This window comes from Mytilus galloprovincialis, chromosome 14 (genome assembly GCF_965363235.1).
Source record: "Mytilus galloprovincialis chromosome 14, xbMytGall1.hap1.1, whole genome shotgun sequence".
NCBI lineage: Eukaryota > Metazoa > Mollusca > Bivalvia > Mytilida > Mytilidae > Mytilus > Mytilus galloprovincialis.
The window spans coordinates 15,489,372-15,516,770 of NC_134851.1; the positions used below are offsets into that span (position 1 = coordinate 15,489,372).

At 30.6% G+C, this 27,399-nt stretch overlaps 1 protein-coding gene and 1 long non-coding RNA gene across 3 annotated transcripts in view; both read right to left on the reverse strand.

The window, feature by feature from the left end:
• LOC143058785 (uncharacterized) overlaps window positions 1-24,556 on the reverse strand; it is a 163,793-nt gene extending 139,237 nt beyond the window's left edge. Inside the window, exons 1-2 of one of the 2 annotated variants that reach the window (XM_076232228.1) lie at window positions 24,539-24,556; window positions 22,664-22,782 (exon numbers count right to left, since the gene is read on the reverse strand). In XM_076232228.1, the coding sequence (XP_076088343.1) occupies window positions 22,664-22,729 (66 nt within the window). In that variant the 5' untranslated portion in view covers window positions 22,730-22,782; window positions 24,539-24,556. Of the gene's footprint in view, window positions 1-22,663; window positions 22,783-22,888; window positions 23,416-24,538 lie in introns of those variants that run through there. The other variant, XM_076232227.1, reaches the window with a different exon arrangement.
• Window positions 3,026-7,203, reverse strand: LOC143058713 (uncharacterized). Its single transcript, XR_012973205.1, has 3 exons — window positions 6,846-7,203; window positions 3,631-3,733; window positions 3,026-3,130 (listed from the first exon to the last, which is right to left on the reverse strand). It is a non-coding gene; the product is annotated as an uncharacterized LOC143058713 (long non-coding RNA).
• Window positions 24,557-27,399: the final 2,843 nt, after the last annotated feature.

Consider the following 27,399-nt stretch of genomic DNA (forward strand, 5'->3'; position numbering starts at 1 on the left):
ATCTTGAAGATTCGGTGGCTTTTGAAAGGATGCAAGCAGCTCTTTAAGCAACCGAACTAGACATGAGAAAAAAATAAACTGCTTTAATGAGTTCAAAGGACACTGAATTGAAAGTAATAAGTGTGTATTATTTCACTTGATCACTTTAATGGCAATTATCTGTTAAAGTATACATATATTGATTTTAATTTTAAAAAAACAAAAAAATATATTGTAAAAACTGCAAAAACTGCAAAAACAAACTTGTGGCTATAATAAAACTGTAACTATAGATACATGGTATTTAATTCAATGCTAATGCTTTAAAGCTAAAAAATTAATAGAAAAAACAATCCGTCTATGACATTACCCTCCACATAACTACATCATTACTGTTTGCTTTAGATTCTTTGTTTTTTCTGTCCCCCATAAGAAAGATCAGGCACCTATCAAAAACCATTTGACTTATTGCTTTATTGGTGTAAAAGCCATTTTCAGCACTAGAGTATTGTGCTATACAATGGCTGTCAGTTTTTATTGATGGAGGAAACAGAATAGTCTGAGAGAACCATCAACCTTTGGTACACTAAAATAATGTAACACATACTTTTTATTGGAAATTATACACAATGCAACGACTTCAATTTTGTTGGAACATTATTTAAGAGATATATATATATAGTGTCTAAAAATAGCAACAATCAACATTCAATCTATCTAGGTGTGGATCAGTTTGTAAATAAACTGATGCAGTTACTAAATTAAATTATATAAGTGTCTATAAGAATGTAACTTTAACACACTAATGAGTGTTATAAAATTAGTTTGTTATATTTTATATATTATTCACGCAATATTTCGCTAAACAAATTAGCTTCATCGGGCGTGTGCATCTATCTAGGTGAAATCGGATGCATGACAAAAAATATCTTTGTAGCTTGACGGCTACACAAAATTTGTGTAAAAGTTTAACATATTGATTGATGGGGTATATAAAACATATTTTTGCCGTTTATTGTACATAACAATTTTTAAATCTAAACAAATAGTTGTTTTAGTTAAATAGAATGAAATTCATGATTTATTCCTTTGGTTTTGGGTAGAACTCACAGTTTTTCATCCCTCTCATTAAGTCCATCAGGTTCAAGAGTACGTAGCAAGAAAAAAATGGTGGGTTGAACCTATTTATAACACCTTAACTACGTTGGATATGGCTACAAGATGGATGTTAGCTAAAACATCCTGATGACAACCCCAAAATATTCCAAGAGATATCTTCAACTTGTCAACTGGTAACTCTTGATGCAATAGTTATAAGCAGTAAGTCTCTATAAGAGTATCATGATAGTAATTAACACAAGCTAAAATATGTTATTAGGCGTCTTACTGTCTCTTAATATTATTCCATATGACGGCTTTGTGATGTCAAATACATAGAGGGTGGTAAAGGGGGGGGGGGGGTGCTTGCACGAAAAAAACGTGAAATAAGACATAATTTCACGTAGAACGTGAAATAATTTCTGTCATGAACATTGCACGAAAAATAACATGATCTCAATTCAGGAATAAAAACAACCAAAGAACAAAAACAAATGCAAAAAATACTTTTATTGCTTTTATTGATGTTCTTCAAAACAAAGTCATTTCTAAGGCTTCAACATGAAGCACGTTCACAACTCACTTCTAATTCAGTTGGTTTGAGTGGAATTTGTTTCCAGATGTATAATACAACATATTCTTACATTGAATAACAGTTATGTGATAGGAAATACAAAAACACATTACCAGCTTAAACTACAATTTATATATTGTATAACCTTGCAAAATCATAATTAGGAATCATAAAGATGTCTATCACTTATCATTTACAAATCATTTGTTTTATCCTTATACAAATAATTTGGAACCAATGATGATGATTGATTGTTGGTTACTTAATGTCCAGTGGCCAATGATAAATCAAGAAGTGTGTCAAACATGGAGAAACACTCATATCAAATCATAAAATTGAAAATATCAAGCATCTCAAACTTTGTTCAAGCTTGTCACTGATAACAACATGTAAGTATAAACTATATAAATACTGTTCAGAAGGACTACATTAAATTCATAAATTCTGGAGTGGTCATTCTTGCTGTCATAAGGTAGTGACTCTGCAGCTTTTGCTAATCTAACAGAAGATGATTATTTGTGTACACCAATTTGAAGCATACTTATTGCCTGGTAAAAAAATGACATTATTTTTTGTCATCGGTACGGTAGATTTTTTAAAGGCCATTATCTCCCCCTTTGGCGCGTTTTTCTTCCCTGGAGGAATCGTCTCTTTTCGGCCATATGGCAATAAGACCAAATAATTGGCATATTGCCCTTTTGGTATACCTAGTAAGTAATTTCTATTACATATAATGAATCACTGTTGAATAATTATAGATTATTTCAGGACAGTAAAGAGCATGAACAAGTTTGTGGCAGTAGCCCAACATCAAATATCAGCAAAAGATGAAGTTCAGAAAATAACAATATTTCATACCACGGAAACTTCTGAGCAATGCATATCATTTTAAATGCAATGGCTCTTTAAAAGAATACTATTTAATAAAAACATACAAGAAATTAAAGAAAAATGACTTACATAATGTAATATCACTCAGTCACCATCGAAACCAATATAATTAAGCAGAGAGAAGTCAATATGAAGTGGGATGAAAGACATATCGAGACAAGAGTAGGAGATATTTCAAAACATAAAATCAGTTGTCATATTGGCAATTATACCACATCTCCTTCTTTGTATACTGACATATTCATCTTAAATATGGAATAAATAAATCATTCATAAACAAGTTCCAAAGCTATAATTCTGAAGCCGTGCAAGTTGCATCAAAGCCTCAAAGAGTTGCTAACTTTCAATTTAATTTATATTGAAAAACCACAAATTTCATGTTTGCATGAAGTTTGAGTAGACCTCCAAATAGCTATTGGGATTGTGCTGCTGGCTTGCTGTCTCATTAAAGTTTATCCAAATGCTCATATTTGAAATACATAATGAAGAAAAAAATAGATTTATTTCAATTTCAAGTGAAATGTTTATTAAAATGATGACTCTCATTCTTTTTCACTGCTGTTTCTTCTACTTCTACATCTACATGATCTGAAAAAACACAAAATACCAAAAAATAAAATTGTTGAAATTAGTGTGTGCTGTTGGAGTTTCAATATTTAAACATATAAAGCTTACTGGTAGTTTAAAATCAAGACAACAAATATCAAAAGGATTAAAAAAATGTTATGAGTAGCTGTTAGCTGTTTTCATAGATTTTATGTTTTTTTAACAGTGACTCTTCCATAATTGCTATCTTGCAATTTGTCTAGTCTGTTTTGTAAAACCTGAAATATTGATCATTTTTTTTGCCAGTCAAATGAACTAGTAAATACTTTCAGTATAATTCTACAACATACATGAATACATCTACTTAGTAATTGTTAAGGCCATTTAAAGTAATTTTTAAAAATATTACTATCAAATTGTTTTTAATTTTGATTATATGAACAGTTTGTTTGGTTACTGTCTCAACAGCATACATGTATGACTAATTTCAATGATATCTCGATGACATATTTGTTTCATGATATGTATGAATAACCACCTACCTGATACATTTCCCAACCTAATCAAGATTTCTAAGTTAGACATCAGCATATCTATCATATCAGTAGAGCCTGGTCAACTAGGTAAGGATAAGTCTCCATTCTACTTCAAAAATAAAAAAAAATACTAAATTGAAATAATTCATATATATCAAATGACTTTCAAAAATGTATATGAGGTTTTTTTTATGTGCATGATTGTGTGTGTTCTCATATACATGCAGGTCACAAAAATAACCATATAAAAATAGAAGAAAAAAATCAATGATGGGTTAAATGATATAATACCCAGTAATTAAACAATACAAATCTAACAAGAATGTGTCAATAAGTACATGGATACCTCACTCACACTATCATTTTCTACATGTATGTTCAGTGACTGTGGACCGTGAAATTGGGGTCAAACATCTAATACGGCATTACAATTAGAAAGGTCATAGTATAGGGAACATTTGAACTATATTTTTCAAATTGATTGGACCACAATTTCATCAAAAACTACCTTGACCAAAAACTTAAACATGAAAAGGGACACACAGACGATCTATCAAACGGACGATCAGATCAGAAAACATAATACCTCTCTACTATCGTAAGTGGGGCATATAAATTCTTGTTTTTTTTTCTTAGTCAAAAATATTGTACGTGCAAAGCACAAACAAATTTATTTAGTTTTTTGACACGATTAATCAGATTATTTTTATTTTTATTCTATATACCACTACTCTATTGTAATGGAAATGGGGAAAAAAAAAGAAAAAATCTGAGCATTGAGAATAGTTTTTTTTTTTCAAATTGGGGATCAGTATACATTGTAAACAAAACACCCCCGCTTTCTTCAATTTAGTCAATTGTTCAAATTAATTTAAAGTTGATTTAAAAAAATATATTGAAGGCGATTTCAGAGGTTTTTCTATACTAGGCTCTTCTTGTAAATGAACATGGTTTAATAAATTGAGAATGTGTTTTTGGGCCGCAAATACCCGGCCTGTAACAATATGCACCAGAGGCAGTCAACTTCTAAATAGAGATGCAGGATTAATTTCATTAAGGCTCTTATGTAATTATAAGCATTGTGTATAAATTTCATAACATTTAGTTGAAGCAAACAAGAGGAAGAGAATTAAAGCAACAGATTAAGTAATTGATTCATTTAAAAAAGAACATAAGTCATGAATGGTAAAAGTGACGCCACCCAATTTTGAACATGATCTGGTTTTTGTGGTAATAGGCATTGTATACCTATTCGTTTTATAACATTTGTTTGCGGCAAATTAAATTAAGAAAACGGAAACTCAGCAATTTTTTATTTAACTTGTGCTATGGATAAAGACTGCATGTTTTTCTATGACACATTGTTGTGCAACTGTTTCATTGCAATTGGTTTCAGTAGCCAAATGGTCTTAAGTAAATAACTTCTCTATCACTATCCTGTCAGCACAAAGGTTGTGAATTTCAAAGTCTTTCAGTTTGACTATAATCTTAATTGACTTAGTTAGCCTGTCAATTTTACTATCTTGGATCTTGGTTCTCTTCAAGCATTATTTTCTCACTCAACCAATAAAAACCAACTACTACGAAATGGTACATAATGCTGAAAGTGGCATTAAACACCAATTAACCATTGACATAAATCACACATGTGACAGAATAATTAAAAATTTGACACCTTTAAATGTTGTGTTTTTTTGCACTTGGGGACTTGCTTTTAATATAGTAAATATTTGATACATGTATTGACAAAAATATTTATATAAATCAAATAGTATTACTTAATCAAATAGCATCATCATATTTTCTTAATTCTTGTGGTTTTGTACAGCAGCTGGTATTAAATCTAAACAGAAATTATAATAATTTTTTCTCAAGATTAGATTGATAGCATATGTAATAAAAAATTTAAAATCTAAAAGCCCACTTTTTCTTGTTATAACATATTAAAACTTGGCCTTTGTTTTCACTTGTTAAGAGCTATATATATTTGTTGGGTTGCTTTTCATGTCTAATAATCATACGACCATTAATTACTGGCTTATTGACAAATCATTAGTGTATCATTACACATTAAATGAAGTATTTTTTTTTTGTAGCAGTATCTTTGTTTATTTGGCCTTTTTTTTAATTTAGTTGTTTTTCTGGTCTCTTTTTAAAAGTGCACATGTTTTTAAAATATATTCTTTAATCTTAGCAATTCATCTAATTTCTATAAGGATAAACAAATACTTGTTTATTTTATCAAAAAGGAGGACACTTCATGAAAACGAATTTATTAAACAAATACAGCTGTGTTAAATCTGAGTCTGATGATGTTTTCTTGAAGAAAAAAAAAATGCCTTCAAAATATTTTTTTATATATTTCTTTTGTTGGTAGTTCTTTCTGCATTATCAGTGGCGCATCCAAAGGGGGGGGGGGGGTCCAGGTGTTGGAACCCACCTTTGTTTGACGATCAATGCATTTGAATGGGAGCATATAGTTGGAACCCCCCCCCCTTTTACTCTGGGTTGGGAACCCCCCTTTTTAAAATGGCTGGATCCGCCCCTGATTATATAGTAAAAAATTGAATTTGGCATATTTAACTGTAGTGTGTTGTAGTATGAAGTTCAACATTCACTGTCTCAACTCTTTGGTGATTCTCGTAAAAATAACACACATCCCCGATAAAGACTCGTAAAGTGAAAGTTAAATAAGAAATAGACTATAGTTTCTCGGGATATAAATAGACAGACCCTAAATAGATAGTCTGACAAACAACTCGGCCGTCTCCGTTTCAATCAGATATTACATAGACTCATAGAGTATGCTGTTTTAATTTGGCGTAGATATTTCTTTATTACTTTTAACAATTCAAAGTAATACATATCAAACATACACGGCTTCTTTGGTGCCGGGCTGCCATACTTTTTGCGATGATTGTTTACATTTTTTGGCCAACACAAATGCCTTTCATTTTCACGGAATTACACAAATCGTTAAATGAGGAAACGTTACAAAGCACAACGTGACGTTGTAGACTAATTCCGTAAAAAGCATCAACATCTATAGTTTGCCTGGTTCGCGCTGTGCATTAGAAAGCCAGATCAAGCTAAAAATTTGGGATCATTTCAACGAAGTTCTCAAGTATGTTCTCTGAAAAGCTCCAATTTATTTACGTACGTTTTCAAGAGAAAGATAACATTTTACATTTTAAACGTACAGGGCTAATGTATTTACCTACCGAACGATAGGAGCATCAGACAGTACAATCTCTGAAACTTTTCCATCACAATGAGTCTTCTGCTATAAATATCCGTTGTTTATAGATGGCGCGCCAGCTTAATAAAATAAAGTCTATTCCGATAAAATAAACGAAAAGTGTAACGTCGTCTAAAAATTGCCGTTTTGTTTGACAGGACGCAAATTTCATTTATTGTGTATTAATAAATATAAAACCATGTAAAAATTCTTTAAATATTCATTTACTTTTGCATCTAATTTATTTCTAACTCAACCCAGTAATTCTATTTGCAATTACGATAACAAGTGGCAATACAAAACAAAATATTGTATGACGGCAGATCGCAAAATTACGACGTTACTTTAGCGGACAGAGTGCCTACATGATAAGGACCTCCTTGACCAGTGTCCATAAGAAATCCAATTTATCAAAACTATTGCCAAGTGTCATAGAGCTCTTTATAATTCCATTTAAAGTGATACAAATTGTAAACAGAGTGGAGTGTTTGTCTGTGATTTATACATGACAAGTTTAATCCAGAGTTCTTAGGTTATAATGGATACAGACTGAACTCAGGTGTCAAAACTGAGGCAGGTCCTGTAAAAACTTGTCCAATATTTGGTCAATTAATATCCAGATTTTAGGAGGTCATAAAATGGATTCATTGATTTGGTACCTGGCTATTTCTTGGTCAAGGTGACCTAATAATTTAAGTTACATGTAAAAACAATTGAAATTCATTATATAGGCATTAAAAATGAGAATGAAAATGGGGAATGTGTCAAAGAGACAACAACCCAACTAAAGAACAGACAACGTTACGGATCTTCAACACAGCCAGAAAGTCCTGCACCTGGAGGTGGGTCTCAGCTTTCCCCTAACTTAAAATGTGTAATAGTTCATCAAACATTTTGTTTGGAAACATACATGCTCAGATGGCGTCATACATTGTTTGCCAAACAGGAAATTCCATACTAAATAAAAGATAAAATTTCCTAAATTTTTTATTTTCTCAGTAAAAGTTCTAGAACAAGTTATTAGCACATGTATATTAATGTATATCAATTAATTATTTTCCATAATGACAGATTAAATATAATGGGATCTTTAATCTGAATCAAGATTATCAAATTAAGACAGCAAAGGGTACACACTTGAATTAACGACATGTATAAGGTATTATCACAATGCATTTCATAGGTAAAACATCAACTAAAGGTCGATTTTTAGATTCATTACAAATAAATCAAAACATACCTCATACTGTCTCAAATATATACTAGTAGGTCAAAACATAAGTTTTAATTAATTATTAAATACTAACAAGCAAATATAGCATTAATAATTATTTTATAACAAGTTTTTTATAATTAAAATTGAGAGATTGTGATCTGCATTAAATATTAATATTATAGTGATTGAATTATCTCCCTTTTGAAGGTAATAAATAACCCACGTTAACAGATATTGGACAAGATTAAATGTAATATCTGTTTGTCTTTCAGATGACCAGTCGATAACTTATCAAATATCACCCTGTGTAATATTAGCTTTAACATCTTTAATTAAATGGATCAAATTTTATACCAAGATGGAAAATAAAATAATAAAATTTTAATATTCGTGTTGGTAACAAGATAAGACAGCATGAAAATTTGTGTCTAAACAAGTGCCCAGTCGATAGTTCGTTTAATATTGACCATCATAAGTTTAAAATTTTTGGTATTTTAAAAGTGTAGAAGCCATGACTGAAGCACTTTTTGGGTGAAGCACAAAAACAGTTCTCACATTAAATTGTGTGCATGATCCATGCTTTTACAAATTTGTAAAATTACAAAATTTCAATTCCTATAATTGCAATTTTTATTCTACAACCATAAAATAACCTGTTATATCAAAATGTGTGTTTCTATGCATTGTAACAATTTGTTGTAGCTGCTGTCATGATTTTTGAATTTTTATTCTTTTTTCTCATTCAAGATATATATCTTTACACATAAGAAGATGTGGTATGAGTGCCAATCAGAGACAACCTTCCATCCAAGTCATAATTTGTGAAAGTAAACCATTATATGACAAAGTACGGTCTTCAACATAGAGCCTCACACCAAACAGCAAGCTATAAAGGGTCCCAAAAATGGCATGTGTAAAACCATTCAAACATCTAATATAGATATATCTTAAATAATTTGATCAGTATTTCTATGCAGTCATATCTTATAGTTTAATCTGTTACAAAACTTACTTTTCCTAATGCCATAAATTCTGATGATGATATTTTTTAAGTTTCCAACTCTTCATCTAAGTATAACTTACCAAAACATACAACAATCCAAAGCTATGAATGTTCAATATAATGACAGGACAAAATCTAGATTGAAGATTTAAACCTTATGCCATCTTTTTCTTTGCACCATTTGAGGAATCATAAAAGCCCTTGACGGGACAAACCCAGGTCATCCACGAAGCAAAAGAATTTAACAAGCATTGTAATTAAGACATGGGTTGAAATCAAGCTTTCCGTTTCTTTCTACTTGTATCAAACTAAACATAAAGAGAAAAAGAGATTTCGTCTCTCGGACAGACAGGTCGATTTCAGTAACTGAGGAATGATGACAGATTAAAAGGAAATCAATGTGTTGTCATCATATCATTGACCCTGTGACCCACTCAGTACAGATGTTTCAGACGTTAGGGTGTTAAATATCTTACACATTTCATTGCTGTCACTTTACACATTTCTTTTATCTATACTGTCAATATTAATGATCAAACATTATCAATATTCAGTGGGAGGACCCTCAATAATCTGGAGATTTGTGCAACCATGTGTGGGCATTCATTTTTGTGTTGTGCTATCATAGCTGGGCATTCATTTTTGTGAACTAATGTAGTCTTTGTTCAGGGGTAAGCTGAAGCCCACCTCTGGGTGCGGAATTTTTTCGCTGTATGGAAGACCCATTCAAATGGTGGCCTTTATGGCTGTTTTCTGCTCTTTGGTGGGGTTATTGTCTCTTTGAAACATTTTCCATTTCCATTCTTAATTTCATTAATGTAGTTTATGCCTAGTACATTTATAAAAACCTGCAGTACTCTCATTACTCAATACTTTCATGCGTCTAACAAATCTTATATAAATTTCAAAAGCCCTTATCAATTGATCCTCAGTCAAAGGTTTAGGAGTTGAAGGATTTCAAGTTTTTTATCTAGACTACTTCTGATTTATTGATTGATTGTTTGTTTGTGGTTAAAGCCATTCACAGCACTATTGGCAATATTGTGGCAGCCAGCTATTATTGGTGAAGTAAATAATATGACTTGGGATAAAAACTAATCTTTGGCAGGTGAAGTGGCAATCATAGCCCATTAAGTTTGGAGCATTCCTGGAAATTTTTTCAAATGCCCATGGGGGTTTTGCATGGAAGATGGCACTAACAGTCATAAAAAAACACCAAGGGGGCCTTCAAATGCATCTCTTTGTTGTTTTTTGTCTTCTTCATACTTTTTAAAGCCTATAGCCATTGTAAAAGTTACTGTTTTGTTGAAAAATGAGACAAAATTTCTATTTAAAAATTTTCGTTTGGGATCTATCATGGTGGAAATCCCCCACAAATAGTGACAGTTGGCTGGAATGTTGGCATCAAATGCCTTATATGGGGTTCAAACTCACAACCTCAGTGTTGGCAAAAAAGTGATAGAGCCAATAAATTACTTATGACCACTCAACCACATAGGGCCTAAATTATATTGACATTAACTGTACTAATTAACAAATTAACTATGACCACACAAAGTTATAATGACCCACTCAGTAGGTGTGTAGCTAGGTGTAAACATATCTTGTCCAACTATGACCCTCTCAGTAGGTGTGTAGCTAGGTGTAAACATATCTCACCCACCTATGACCCACTCGGTAGGTGTGTAGCTAGGTGTTAACATATCTTGCCCAACTATGACCCACTCAGTAGGTGTGTAGCTAGGTGTAAACATATCCCACCCACCTTTGACCCACTCAGTAGATGTGTAGCTTGGTGTAAACATATCCCACCCAACTATGACCCACTCAGTAGGTTTGTAGCTAGGTGTAAACATTTCCTGCCCTCTTCTCCTCCTCATACATCCCATGTTATATTTACCTATTTCTTACATGAGATCAAAGGACGTTGAACCCTTTGATCTATACCTGTAGCATCAGGTGTGATTTCTTACCTGTAGTTTTATACTTTAAGTCAGAAACATTATCTAACATAGATTTATTGACTGTCTGAGCGATTTATCTTTTATCTAGATGACCTGTTTGATTTTCAATAAATGAATATTGAAATGAAATTTGTATGACAGAATTTTATCGAAATCAAATATTAACATATTTATCGAGAGAGTAGAGGGCTGGAGTGAAATGATTACATTGTAAGGACAAGATAACATGGGATTTAGTTTACATGTAATCTTGGTAGATTTAAGCGTATGTAAATAAAATTTAGTAATATTGTCAAATGATGGTATATTTATTTTACTTTTAATATAAGTATCCTACCAGTTGGTACAAGTAACAATAAAATACATATTCAGATTACCCCTTAAGGTGGTACCTAACACTTTCACTAAAATTAATTTGGCTCGTTTAATTTTATTTAAATTTTGACAAAGTATTTACTTTGACCCTTTAACAAAAATATAAAAATTTTGAAAATTTTGAACCAACCGTTTTGTCAGAAAAAATACACTGGTTATATAGCAGTTTGACAAACACCAATTTTGATCATTTAGAAGCTTAATATTCCCTATACAACACAACGTAATTAAAACGTTTAGCTGACTTTACAGAGTTATCTCCCTGTAGTGTTAGGTACCACCTTAAGGATTTAATAATAGAGAACCTCAATATACACTATAAAACGTCCAGTACAAATTTAACTGCTGTTGTTGAAAAAATGATAAAAATGTAACATAGCTTCTTAGTTCTTCACTATTGAACCCAAGCATAGTAAGTATATGTAGATATAGGAAGATGTGGTATGAGTGCCAATGAGACTCTCACAATTTATAAAAGTAAACCATTATAGGTAAAGGTACATTTTCAACACAGAACCTATAGGCTAACACCAAACAGTAAGCTATATTTTGAAAGACATAATTCGAAACCCAAAAACTATCATAAGGAGTGACAATAAGAAAATTTAATGAAATATTTTTATTACTGTCACATGTAACTACCCTGGAGAGCATCACAAATATTCAAACGCAAATTCCTTTTTTTATTAAAAAAAAATCTTCAAGAAATAATGTTTCCAAAAAATAATTTCCACCCCAAAAAATTATTCTAATAGCAGTTTGTTAAATGAAATCTTTATCATATCAAACACATGAACTAGAGTTCCGATTCAATCAATATTTGAACCTATGTCTTTTAACCAGTATAGACAGGGTTAATACTCTCACGAACTGGCCAACTTTTTCTTATTACACATTATGTATACATATATAAATATTTACTTAATTGTACTTTAGAACCTTCGTATCTAAGCTGTTACACATTAATGTCCTTTTTCATACATTTTTAGAATTCTTTATGATAGTAACATATGTTTAATTATTTTATATTATTTTATTCCCTTTTTTGTACAATGGACAATTTATAAGATAAAATTCTCAAACTTTTCCAATTCAAGAAAATTAGTTTAGATGAGTTCTTTTAAAAAAGAACTGGTCCCTAAATATTTATTTAATCTGCATACCCCGCCCCCTAGTCAAATTTAACTTTATGATTTAGTGACCACTATCAATATTTATTTTCGCAAACTGATGTTGTTAGGGTACTGTCAAATTTACATTTGATTACCATATACCGGTATGTACTTGTACAAAGTACATCATGTCTACTTTTAAAGCTGCTAAACATACCAAAAGTTGATCCAGATCTGGCCATACACCTTATGAACTTTGTCTACTCATGTATTCAACAGATTGTCCACCTGGAGAACTTAAGTAGATATATAGATAATCTAACGTAAGCTACTTATGAGGAATTACAACACAAAGTTTAATATGACTTATAGTACTTAGCCTATTAATTTATAATCCCTTCCACCCTGTATACCCAACAGTGTATTTGTCACCTCTCCTACTTAACTTCTATTTTTCTTTCACCTGGTAATATCCAATGGTGTATTTGTCACCTTTTCTATTTAACGTTTGTTTTGAATTATGTAATCATTTTTGGTCAAGAGGTCATTTTACTTAATATATTAAAACTAAAAGGATGCCTAGATGTCTTTTTATGGAATATCTGTAAACAGATATAGGTCTATTTAGGTATTTCAAATGCTCTACCATTATCTTTTCTACCCTAACTTTGAGCTATATGATGCATTTCCTAAGATTACCTTTCTTTTTAAATCTACCTTTTTAACAGTTAGGTCCATTGTATGTATGTATGTATGAACCAATGACCTATATATGTATAACTGGACTATTGTAGAAGTAATTTGACCAGGTTTTAAATCTGGTCTTAATCTACAATCTGGACATGTGATAACAATATTCATAACACTTTTTACTTGTTTATTGTGCTGTGTTGTTTTTTGTATACCAAATAACCCTTAGAAAAATTGAAGAATTCTAATTTTTAAACTGACCATGATGATGGCATGATGCCTCTTCGATGCTGCCAGCTGACAAAAGTGTAAGTTAGTGTTGGCTCATCAGTTTTCCTTTCGTGTTTATTCATTGCTGGTGAGAAATTTAAACTGAGGGAAATCTGCCATGAAAATTATACTTTCCAAACAATCTCAAAACTATATGATTATTAAAACTTTAACTAAATTAGGCCGTAGTTTTTTTATTTTTAGTTTTACGAACCCTCCTACCCTAATTTTTGCCAAATAGGAAAAAAAATAAAATTAAAAATGTTGATTTTTATTTTTATTTTCTCCTCCGACCCAGTGTTTTTCATGCAAAAAAAAGTAAATTTTAGTTCATAACTGCATGAAAGAATCTAAATTTATGCTCTTGGTGATTTAGTAAGTTGTTGCACATTGATTTTCAATTCAAACCTTGTCAAGAAAAAAAATAGTTGTTACACTAGTAGAAAATCTCCTGGTGAAATAAAAAAAAAAAAATTTGATATTGACATTTGGTATTAAAAAAAAAATCAGCAGCAGCAGTTTTTTTTTTTTTTTTTTTTTCGTCCTCCTACCCATTGGTTTTGACAAAAAATTTCGTAAAACTAAAAATATAATAACTATGGCCTTAACCTTGGGAAACTATCATGATTATGGTTTTCATTTACTTTTCAAAAATGTTCTTAAACCACAACAACTGAATCTCTGCAAAACTAGGGGGTCTCATTGCGGGGTTCTGGTCCCGGATCCCGCTTACTGTTTGTCAGATTCCCGTATCCCGCTTATACTATGTACCTAAGCAATTCTCCTTTTTTTGTAATTTTCCGTGTCCCGCTAGACCTTAATTCCCGTTTTCACGGCACAAAAATTTGACTTTCCCGTGTCATGCTTACGAAAAATCTGCCATCCCGCATCATGCTTAGACCCCAATGAGACCCACAAACTAGTGTAACATTCAGGTTTTACATTTAGTTTCCAAACTTCCTCAAACTGCTGTCAATTCAGAAATTATTGCATGCATTCCTTATGGCGATATAAAGAAAAAAAGCCATTTTAAATTTTTGTGATATTACAAAAGTCCTGTTTTATTCATATAATTAATTTCAAAATGCATGTTTTAAGTATGGTGACTATAACCCTGGGTCACATTATTCGCAATAATAAAAACATCGCAATAATTTCGTAATTTACAGTATGTGAAAACCTTCAACCTTAACCATAGGAACCTGTCATCATCTAAGGTTTGTCATTTGCTTTCCAAACAAGTCTTCAAAGTTAAAACTTTGTCTGTATTACGGATTAAAGACTATCATACTACAAACTGCCAAACAAAAGAGGATCATTGGTCTATCAATAACCTGTATTGAAGTACGGATTATATCAACGTTTCCGATGGATTGATAAACCGGAAACAACATTGTTATCATTTAATCATCCACTCGATATTATCTTCCTCTTTTGTCAAAATTTGTCGAGTGTAATTCCTTCATTGACGGGATGAAATTACGACAACTTTATCATTTTCAAAGAAAACTTTTTAACAGCACACTTCCACTATTGATAAACTGCATTTACAAATTTCAACATGGTTTTCCTTTGATATGTAATAGGCAAAACAATTAATACATGTGTTTCTGCTAACATGTGGAAACAAAAAGGGGTAGGTAGGTATGCAATATCGTTCTTAAGTTGTACTGTTATAATACCACTGTCCCAGGTTAGAAGGAGGGTTGGGATCCCGCTAACATGTTTAACCCCGCCAAATTATTTATGTATGTGCCTGTCCCAAGTCAGGAGCCTGTAATTCAGTGGTTGTCGTTTGTTTATGTGTTACATATTTGTTTTTCGTTCATTTTTTTATATAAATAAGGCCGTTAGTTTTCTGGTTTAAATTGTTTTACATTGTCTTATCGGGGCCTTTTATAGCTGACTATGCGGTATGGGCTTTGCTCATTGTTGAAGGCCGTATGGTGACCTATAGTTGTTAATGTCTGTGTCATTTTGGTCTTTTGTGGATAGTAATGTCTCATTGGCAATCATACCACATCTTCTTTTTTATAATATCATTTAATTAAACAAACTTTTTTAGCTGGTTACTACTAAGAAATCATTCTTACTGTAACAGTGCTAGTTCCAAAACTACATAAAAAGTTGTAGGGTTAAGGCACTTAGAATAAGGGTAAGTATGGTGAAGCAGAAACACCTGTATTATTTTGTGGCCTTACTTTTTTTTCAATATTACACTTCAATATAATATATTATTTTAAATGAACCACAATTGCAACAAGTAAATATTTTATTCTATTCTATTTACATAATATCATGACCTTAGTTAAAGTGAACCACATGAGTTACATTAATTTTTATCTTAAGTGATGCTATTTTTTATTTAGAATTTAGAGAATTTGAAGTGTGCAACATATAGTGTAACAAAGAAATTTACCAAATCAAAAAGATCCATAATAAAGCTATTTCCAAGTGTCTTCAATATATCAAACGAACTTCACAGCATGTGGCATGCAGCTTTATCTACTTCTCAAGATTTCAGAATAAATAATAACTAGTTTTAATTTTACAAATTTCATCTATTTAAATTTCTTTTGACTGTCTACGATTTATCTTATAGCCATCATAAAGAACATTTTATTTCATCAGATAAAGACGAAATTACTTTCAGATTTACTGATCCATAAAATGATGGTTTTTGTGTATTGCCTTTCTATTAGTACCTATTTAATTCAATATTTAAATTTCAATTAAATTGCTTTAAAGTAATATGAATTGAGATGCTCCATTAATTTTATGTTTTCTACATCTCTCAAACTTTCACATGATGTTAAAATTTAATTTACATTTTGACCATTTAAAATATTTTTTCAATTTAAAACATTCATTAGACCGAGATGTAAATCAAGATTTTTAACTTACGGCCAAACCATAATTTTTGAGAAAAATATTTTTTATACCTGCATGTGTGCAACTTGCACTTTAAAAAAAGTGGCCTTATTTCTGGTAGTGGTCATGCTCTCCAATAAAGACTAGCCTCTAAATGGACTTGAACTATCAAACCTTGATGTAAGTCTGGTACCAATTCTGCACTACAAAATAACCTATAATTACGTCTGATGCACCAGAGTAGTAAATATTGATTTGGAATATATAACATTTTCAAAATTTAAAATAGTCATATAGGGATAAGTTTATGGACTAGTAGATGAAGAAAGTTTTTGGCACAGATTGTCTGATACTCTATATCAAAGATAAAAATCTCTTCTGTCTTTGAACATATATCTGAATTGAGTGGGGGGAAAGCCAAAAGTTGCAAAATATCTTGGAAAAGTTGAAAAGCTTTGAGATTTGTAATATGGAGACAAAAAACAGCAAATAAATCACTGTAGAAAATAAGAATATCTGGTATAACTGTCAATGAGACAACTTCAACGAGACAACTTCAATGAGACAACTTCAACGAGACAACTCTCCACCAGTGACGTAAGCTGTCCCTCTTCCTGAACATGAAGATAGCTTGTCTCAGTTTTTGACACAATTTCTTTACTTTTCCGTTCGTTGTTAAAAAAAATTCCCTGACTTATTAAATACAGTGTTATATAATCTATACATAATGTTACGTAATCTATACATGTATTTAACATTGTATTTTTCAATTAAAGCTAACAGAATTACATCATTAAACGAATACTTTTCACTCGGACTAGACGTTAAAAAATTCAACATTCATGCAGTTATGTCATGTAATGCTTACTTGCACAAAACAGAACTTTACAAGAACATAAATGCTCAGATAAATAACACTTTATGCTTTTTTGCACATTTAAAATTGAATTAAATATTCGTATATCAATAGCAGCAAACATAATTTTTTTCACTTTTATTACATAATTTGTGTCAAATTAAAAAAAAGTTGAAGAATTTACGGCAAATCATAAAAGTTAGAAGTAAATAAAATTTTAATGTTTACAAACATTTATCAATTAATGGGCAAAAATGTAAGAGTGAGTTATTGAACTTTATAAGAAAATAGTAAATTTAATATACAAATAATGCAATAAAAATCTAATATGAGAGATTTTATCATTGCGAAAAACTTATTCATAGCAATTTTTGCAATAATAAAAGCAATTGATAATAAATTTCTGTAATGGTCAACAACTATATATAGCTATGACTCCCATCCTTTTTCAATTAAATATGCTAAAGCTATGACATCTATTTTCAAATTCATTGGTTTTTCTTTTTAATAAGAGCTACCACAGTAAAAATAAAGGTCAACAATATCAAACATTTGCATTAATGGCCACAATTCATAGGCAAGGATCAAGCACTCATTCAGTAATTTGTATTTCTACAATAACTTTTGTTAATATTAAACAACTTCATGAATGGCCAACATATTTTAAGATCAGATTTTCAATATTGAAAAAAAAAAACACACATCCATTAATCCATTATTTGAATTTCATTTGATTTTTCAACAATGCCTTTTTTTTTCTTTCTTAACAATTCTTAAATAACTACTTCAATAAATACAATTTCTACTTCAGTTTTTGTTAAAATTAAATATTTTTCCTGAATGACTATAACAGAATAGACCCTATTTTCAATAGTACCGTTTATTTATTTACAATCACATGACATAAAGCTGATATAAGCTCGCGTCCGTAATCCTATTTTTTAACTTTCAACCGCGATACTACACTGAAATAACATTAAATAATTACACTCTTACAAAAGTACAAAGTATTTTCCACGATAACTTTTGTCAACATTGGACGTATTCATCTACAGACAATACAGTGACTATCAGTTTGATCTGACTTATGACCCAAAATAAATAAAAGTAGAAAGTCCATCCTGACAAATGATGATTTACTTTAAACGGTACTTCTGATTCAAACAATTATATTTATATCGTTTATAGAGTGTCAGGTCATCATAGTTGTAGAGTTAACTAATAATGTTTAAGTGTTTTAGCAAATACACTCAAAATAAAAACAAATATTACGTTCAATTAGAATCCATTTCTTTAAGAATGACATATAAATTTGTAGGCGCCAACATTTCGACAGAGACTAATTTTTGTCAATTGATATTCTATTAAAAAAACTGGCCAAGAGTTCAAGTACTACTGCATGTAGTTAAGCCTATATATACATATTCTGACTCAGCAAAAAGTATTCAATCGATATACTCTAGTTGAGGCAACGAAAAAATGATAAGGCAATAATTTGAATTTTCGTCAGATTTGATATAAACCTTTTTTAAGTACATTCTATACACCAATAGACCAAATTTCTGGAAGTTTCATTTTCTGAAAATCTCATTTTGTACTCTGATGAAATCATACGAAAAAAAAGTATCAGTACTGAAAGTGTAAAAATCATATTAAACTATAAGTTCTTCTTAAATCACATATTTCCCGTTAGTCTTTACAAACAAATGCTTAGACATGTCCCCCTTTTTCAAGTAAGCTTAATAATATATAAGAAACTCATTTAAAATAGGTTTGATTGATTTCTTCAAAGAATTTGTTGAATTGTGTAATCATTTCCTTCAGTAAATACACTGTGAAAATTAGAAACTATCAGCAAATAAAATAGTTTGTTCAAAATCAACACAAGAACCACAACTGTAACTTTCATTAATGATCAAAATATTTCACATATAAATACCAAACTTGGATTTCCTGACAAAATGAATATTTATTTCAAGAGATCAAACGAGAGAACTATTTAAAATATAAACAAAGATAAAAAGAACAAATAGATGAATGCTACACAGTTGAGTGTAACCAGCCATTTTATTATTTGTATTTTATTCAAGACTATTTTGAAAGAATGCATTTGATCAGGCTTTTATCTTTATAAGAGTAAGGAGATGTGGTATGTAGGCCAATAAAACAACTACCCAACAAAGTTCAAATGAAATAGATATATTTAGCAATTATATATGATGGTATGGCCTACAACAATGAAAATTTGATCACTATAAAAAAGACGATATGGTATGATTGCCAATGTGACAACTCTTCACAAGAGACCGAATAACACAGACATTTACAACTATAGGTCCAAAAAAAAAGCTAAATGGTCTTTCTACCTTTTTTTATATTTTTTTCCAAAACTTAAGAGCAGTGACAAGAGATGGATCCATGTGCGACAGATCAGGCTCATTCATTGAGAATGTTGGTTTTAAAAGTGTTTTTGACCTACCCGTACCTGTGGCTCTTAAACGGAGAAAATGTACTGATATATCTCATATCAAAAACGGAAAGACTTACATGTAGTCAAAGTTCTAAATGCTGAAAATGACCCAATTATTAATACTCAATCATATTAACTTAAAAAGTTAACAAAAAATAATGGAACTAATTAAAAAAAAAACTTTACGTTTTCTTCTATAATCTCATTATACATGTTATAAGTTCAAACGGCCTCTAATATTAACATAGGTGAAAAGTCTGAACCTGTCGGTCTGGCAAAAGGCAAAACCAGAAATCCTTCAATATTGGTATTAAGATTTTAATAGTTGTATGTGACAGCTATTTGAGAGCAGAGTCCTTTTTATCGCGGTGGATTTAAAACCCAATAAATCAGCATGACACTTTATTGAGGTCGTAGGTTCAAACCAGCGACACCACAATACGTCAGATTTAACTCTGTCACGGAAACCACAAATATCTTATCATCTTTTAATGTACAGAATGACCATTTAAACTTAAACATAATCAGTATTATTCTTTCATCGGTTCATCACTTTTGAAAAGAAGAAATTTTTATTACGGACATAATCGGATAGATTTGCGTTATTATTTTAAGTCAATTTTAAAAGTGCTGAGTTTACACAAAGAATATGGATATTCAGATGACCAAGAAATAATTCTCCCAAGTCAATGTCTGTCGACCATTAAATTATCAATTTTCAAGCGTAAAAATACCATCAATATTAGCTTTACCGCTATACTAACTTTCTTAAAGGCTAAAAAATTGTTTCTGGTCAAATAAAAATTAAATTAAACAGACAAAAACTCAAAACAATTATCAAGTGTTAAAAAATCATTATATTAGCTTCACCCCTATACTGACTATCATAAAGGCTAAGAAATAGTTTCTGGTAAAACAAAAATTAAATTAAACCAACAAAAACTAAAAAAAGTCGCACAAGTTTGTTTACAATAACATTTTGCCTACTGTCACAACGACCTTGGATAAAATCTGATATTAAATGAACTTCCTGACCTTTTCAATTACCCGCTATATTTAATTTCTTTTTAACAAAATAATGTCTGCAGTAGGTTTAATACCAGTCGACATAAAGTACACTTCACTTATTTCAAATTTCAAATTAAAAAGTCGTACAAATTTTTAAAATCAATTCTCTTCTAAACAACTCTAAAACTTGAAGGAAATCTAAACAAATTACATGACAAGAAAATACAATATATATATATGGTAAATGATAAGTAATATATATATATGCAGAGGTCCTCAGCCACACTAAAATGAAATTTTCACTGTTTCTGTTGTTTCGACTAAGGTCCCATTATCTTAGTAGTTACACAGATAATTGAGTCCCTAGAACTTAGACCTATACAAATTTGATAAATTTTACTACAGATCTTTTTGGGAACAAATTAATAAAGAATAAAGTATCAGAGATTTTGAGTTGTAGACATATTAATGTACATTTAATGCTCATGGTAACCTGATGTCTATGGTGTAGCTCCATATTACCTATTACAAATTGTATTACAGTGCTGACAATAACAACGATCAATTCAAAGGTCTATAAGCAAGCCCATTGATATATTTTAGAAACTACCAGCTGGTCCACTATATATTAATGAGACTATTATCTGGTCCACTTCTATAGTATTGGGACTTTAAGCAGGTTGGATTTTATATTAAAGACTATAAATCCAAGGATCAAGAAGCTAACCCATTTATATATTATAGAGAATAGGAGCTGGCCCTATTATATATTAATAGGACTATAACCTGGCCCACTTATATAGTCTAGGGACTAAAAGCAGGTTGGTTTTATATTAGAGACGATAAATTAAAAGATCTACAAGCTAACTCATTTATAAGTCATACCCTACAAGTTAAATATAATAAGGACCAATTATATAAATTAAACCATAAACTGGCCCACTTATAGTATAGGGACTATTAGTAGGTTGGTTATTAAAGACGTAACTCTCTAATAAAATATTTTATCAAATTTAATGACAGCTTTCTAAATTTGTGAATAATCAATCTGGTTATTCATTCAACTTTTATAACAATTTATCACAAGTTTTTTTGTATTGACTTACATAACAACATGAAAATATGGGCCAAAGTAAATCAATAACTCAACTTATGAATGGGGATCAATAAGTCACCTATATTTCAATATCGTGCACAATTTTGTACAAATTGCAAAATCGTCAAAAAAAATAATTTATGGGAGATTCGGGTATTTGTTTAACACTAACAATCTTAAGAAAAAATGATAATTGATAGAGATATTTTTTTCAGTACAATAACAATCAATTTTTATCCTAGGATTTATGTGAAAAGAGCAGTTGATAAAAACCATGTCACGGAGGTATTCAATAATGTCACTGAAACATTGCTCAAATAACTTGTATAACATTTGATTGAAACAGATGTGAAAAACGGTCAGTTACCTTACTGATCACATATATGTTATTTTATTTTTTCTCAAATAACCTTCAATATAAGTAAGGTTTAATAACATAATTTTTCTTCAATACTTAAATTCTGTTTTTGCAAAATTTAGTTACATTTACCAAATTTCATTTGTGATATTTGTAAAACAATGAGAAACAAAACAAAAAAAATTTCAACCTGCAAACTTGCTACATGTAGATTAATATTTATGTTGAGTAAGATAAAAAGTTGATCAATAATTACAGTAAAATTTTGCAACCTCATGTTGCCACCTATATCAGCTGATTAAATCATTCATGTATCATTTGAACTTTACTAAAATTACAAATTTTTGCTGATAAAATTTTAAATAAATTAATCATACTTTAAAATTACAAATGTACTTATTGAGAAAAAAATTTAAAAACCAATAAAAATTCTGAAACTTTTAAAAGTTAAAGAGCAGTACTATGAGAGAGCCTAGCTATATATACAATATAAATCTGCTGATTAGCCTTACCTTGATATCACTTGTAGCAGCCGGCACGAAAACTTTCTCCTGTCTACGATTTTCCACTTTTTTCATTTTGAATTATACAATTCCTTTATCCATAATTCCACAAAGTTTTAATTCCACATCTGAAAGACAATAAATCCCCTGACATTATAAATTTTTCTATTTACAAACATTTTCACCTGTTCGACACTCTTCTATTAGTTACCTATATAATAATGTTATACTAACAGTTCTGACGGCCTGGGGTGATTTAATACACGATCGGTCTACTCATTCATATTCCCATCGAATCAATGAAAGTTCAAATCCATTCACTAAAAACGGTTAAATCCTCTTTTCTTTCATTCAACTTTTCTCAAATTTAAATGAACGAAATTCAAATTTCACCTAGATATAACAAGAGTCCAAACTTTATCAGATTTATTACGTAAAGCTGGTATCTAAATCTTCCAATGGCTAAATTATTTGATAGCCTTCAAACCCCCAGTCTGACAACTTCGTACTGATTTGTTATTTTTTAAAGTATTATTTAAATGTTTCAACTCTGCTGATATGGTATTAAAATCCCACTTCGTCAACTTGGTGCAGATTTGTAACTTTAAAGTCTCGAGACTCATTCTTTAAATCTTTATAACTTTTAAATCTGGGGTATTATAATTGCAGCCAGGCCTAAAGCTGCACATGGAATTAGGTCCGCTTTTTAAATCCTGTATGTGAAATGCACAATTGTCTGAATGCAATGAACGAATTAGGGAGGAATAAAGATTTAATCCTATCAACAGAAAGTCAAAATTTAATCTTTCAATCATTACTGAAAAGGTCTGAAAAATGGGGCCCTTGCAAAGGGTTGTGAGGGTATACTAAATAGGGTACTAGCCCAGGTCACTGAAGGTATCCAAAATATCTTCTTTTTTATGGACTAAAAGTTTGAAATGCAAACCATCATCTTATCCAAAAAAAGAAAAAAATGCTGTGGTTGCAATTTGGATCAAGGGTACTACTATAGATAAATACAAAAAATACTATTGGAAATCTGTATCTTTTTCATATTAATGTCATTGTAAAAGTATTAAGTGGGTTCAGATTTTAAATGACTGTATCTTAAATGTATTTGCTGATTACGTAACAAGGATTTAGGTACATAAATTATACACCCTTATTTCTTGTTTGTTTTCTCCTGATTTATTTGCTTAGAGTTTAAATTGATGATTGAAAATTGATAGTAAATTCTAATATAACTGCCATAAAATCTGCAAATACTGAGAAAATAATTATTTAATATTTCTAATTTAAAATATCCTTAATATTACTATTTTTGTTCTTTTTGTTTTTATATTTTTTAAATTATTAAATAAAATTTGTCACCTCCCAAAAATTCACCCAGACTGGTACCTATCTACACCTTTGTCTGTCTTCATTCAACGTCAGTGACCCTTATATTAGAATGGAGGTGACCCTATCAATGATCAATTTATCAATACTTGGATGATTCCATTTATAGAAACAAAGGCGCAGATATATTGATAAAAAACGCTTTTGACGAGTGTGAAAGAAAAACTTTGGTTAAGTTTGTATGAAATCTATAAAATGTAATATTAAAGCATGTATCTGATTTTATACTTTAAATTTCATTTGTATTCAAGGTTTACCTAATAACAGGAAGATTTCTTCTTTTATAACATCGAGGATTCGAAAGAAAAGATTTGTTCAGCTCTAGACATATAGACATCACTAAAAACAAGTTGTATTGTGAGCTTTTTCACTAATAATACCCCTGAAATAAGTATTTGATAATCATTGATGTGAAAATGCATCACACAGAAAAAGTTTACATTATATTTGATTTTAGTCAAGGCCTAAATTGGCTCTAAATAGTACCTCTTTCACCATGAAATGTAACCCATCGAAATTAGATCTTCTGATAAAATTTTAGCTCCTTCTTCCATTCTGTATTACAAAAGTAAAAAACACACTGCCACCATATAGTTGATACTAATAATCCATGGAGGTTAACTGTAAAATTGGTTTCTTTTCCCATCAAATTTCTGAAATAAAAAGTTGTAAAAAAATTTCCGGCCATGTTTATGGACGTTGTCCCAATTTTTAACCCCCTACGATACATTTTTATCACTATATCCCATTAAGGACAAATTAAGTCTCAATATCTCCCTAAAACACTTCAAGTTCAAAATAAGTCAAAAAGTAAAATTCTTCATGTGATTTTTTTTTGTAAAGGGACAGTAAACACATGTATGTTTATTTTGCTCAACTAAAGAAATACTTTTTAAAATTAGTATTTTACAAGTCATATAGTACATTATCCATAATTTTAGTAACAATGAGTATTTTGTGACATGTTTTCCTTTATAGTTTTTATTCCACAGGGGAGTGGCAAATTCAGGTTGGACTGAAAGGCATAGACTAGCTTTTGACGAAATTTTTTTTTTAATTTTTGCATAAAATTTTTTAAATGATTTTTGCCTTTTTGAGCTGTGGGGTGTTTTTACAATTAAGGATACTTATGCCCTGTTTTCCTCCTATCCAGGATATATCCATAAATGATCATAAAAACAGCTTTAAGTGTTTCTCAATTCTTGTTTTTTTATATAGATTAGACTGTTGGTTTTCCCATTTGAATGGTTATACAATAGTTTTTTGGTCCCTTCATAGCTTGCTGTTCGATGTGAGCCAAGGCTCTGAGATGAAACGGGTACTTTGGCCTATAAGGGTTTACTTCTACCAATTGTGACTTGGATGGAGAGTTGTCTCATTGGCACTCATACCTCATCTTCTTATATCTATCTACTGTATAACTAAATAACCCTACTATAAGTTTCTGTCAAAATTCATTGCTGATGACACTTCATCTCTCTTATCTTTTGAGAATTTGCTGTTTTGGTCAGATTTTTTAAAGATTGCCATGTAGTGTCTGTGTTGGGTTGTTGTCCATCTCTGTAGATTGTATAATTTAACTGTCAAAAGAAATTCTATTAACATAAGTTTGTTACATTTTAAAAATTGAAGGTAAATTGATAATAGAAATAGGGAATGTGTCAAAGAGACAACAACCTGTCAGACCAAAGATTAAAATAAAAACAGTCCAAGCCACCAAAGAAGTCTTCAACACAGCAAGAAAATCCAACACCAGAGTGGAGGCAGACTTCAGCTTGCCCTTAAATATGTAAAGTTCATGTTATTCTAATACGGATACAAGTTAAACCCTTATTTAATAGGTACTCGGTTCTTCATAGTTAGCTTTTTAAAGTTTTCTTGTCTAAATTGTTTTATCTTCTCAGTCATTCCATGGACTTTTATAACTGACTATATATACATGTGGTATGGGCTTTGCTCATTGTTGAAGGCAGTATAGTGACCTATTGTTGTTAATTTCGGTGTCATTTGGTCTTTGCAGAGAGTTGTCTCATTGGCAGTGGTACCACATCTTTCTTGTTTTTTATAAATGGTGCATATTCGAGAAAAAAAACGACATCACTTAAATTTCTATATATATTATATTGATTTTCTACCTTGCCTTGATAGTGCGGTGACTGAAGGCAGATTTTTTTGAATTTAATCTCCCCACCGAACACACACCTACATAATATATCATTGGAAAGAGGAAATCGTGTACTATAATAATATGCCTGTCGTCAGGACTTGATATGGTCACATTTTTTTTAAATTGAGGTCAAAGGTCATATGTAAAAATCTGTGAAAATTTGGGAGGGTTTCAATTTTGGCATTTTTTTCTATTTCTAAACTCTACCTAAATACAAATAATACTGTTTTGTCTTTAGTAATGTTTGTTATTACACATAAACCTTAATCATTGAGATTTTTTTATCAAAAAAATTCCTAAAACGACGTTTTATAAAAAAACTTCAAAAATCAAGTTTTCAACCTATAAAATGTTTAGAGCACCTTAACCTTATGAAAATTATCAATTTCAGGTAAAAATCAAGTGTCATGTAGGTCGATACTTTAAAATTATTTTTTAAACTGTCATAGTGTGTGAGGAATCAAACCAAAGCCATTGAACACTACAGTCAAATATGACCTCATATTGAATTTGCGAATACTTCAGGTTTTTTTATAGACTACTCGTTGCTTTTGGTTTTTTTTCACAATTATTACTGCTACCACAGTATTATCTTTTTTAATTGTGTATTTAACTCTGGTTAATATCTATTACATTATAGGTTTTGTAACTATATCCCCCCCCTTTTTTCCCTTGCAACGTACTACAAACTTCAAAAGTATTCCATATAAAAAAAAGAAGATGTCATATGATTGCAAATGAGACAACTCTCCAAATGAGACCAAATGAGACATAAAACAATTATAGGTCCCGTACGGGCTTCAACAATGTGTAAAATTCATACTGCATAGTCTTTAATTCCCGAAATGAATAATGTAAAACAAACAAAAATCTAACGGCCTAATTAACATGATTAATGTACAAAATAAATAAGAAAGAAACAAATATAGTATAGAGAAACAAACGGCAAACACTGCAGTACCGTCTCGTGACTTGAAACAGACATATACAGAAGGTGGCGGGGTTTAACTTTTTTAATGGAACGTCAACACTCCCCTAACCTCAGGGCTTGAACCATGTGTACCAGTGCAACAAGCTTTATACCAAATCAACCGTTATCTCCATCATTTTCATTTTCATCAACCGTCACAAGACGTGTTTTAATATTTCTACACATTTCACTCATGGCAACAGGTCTGCA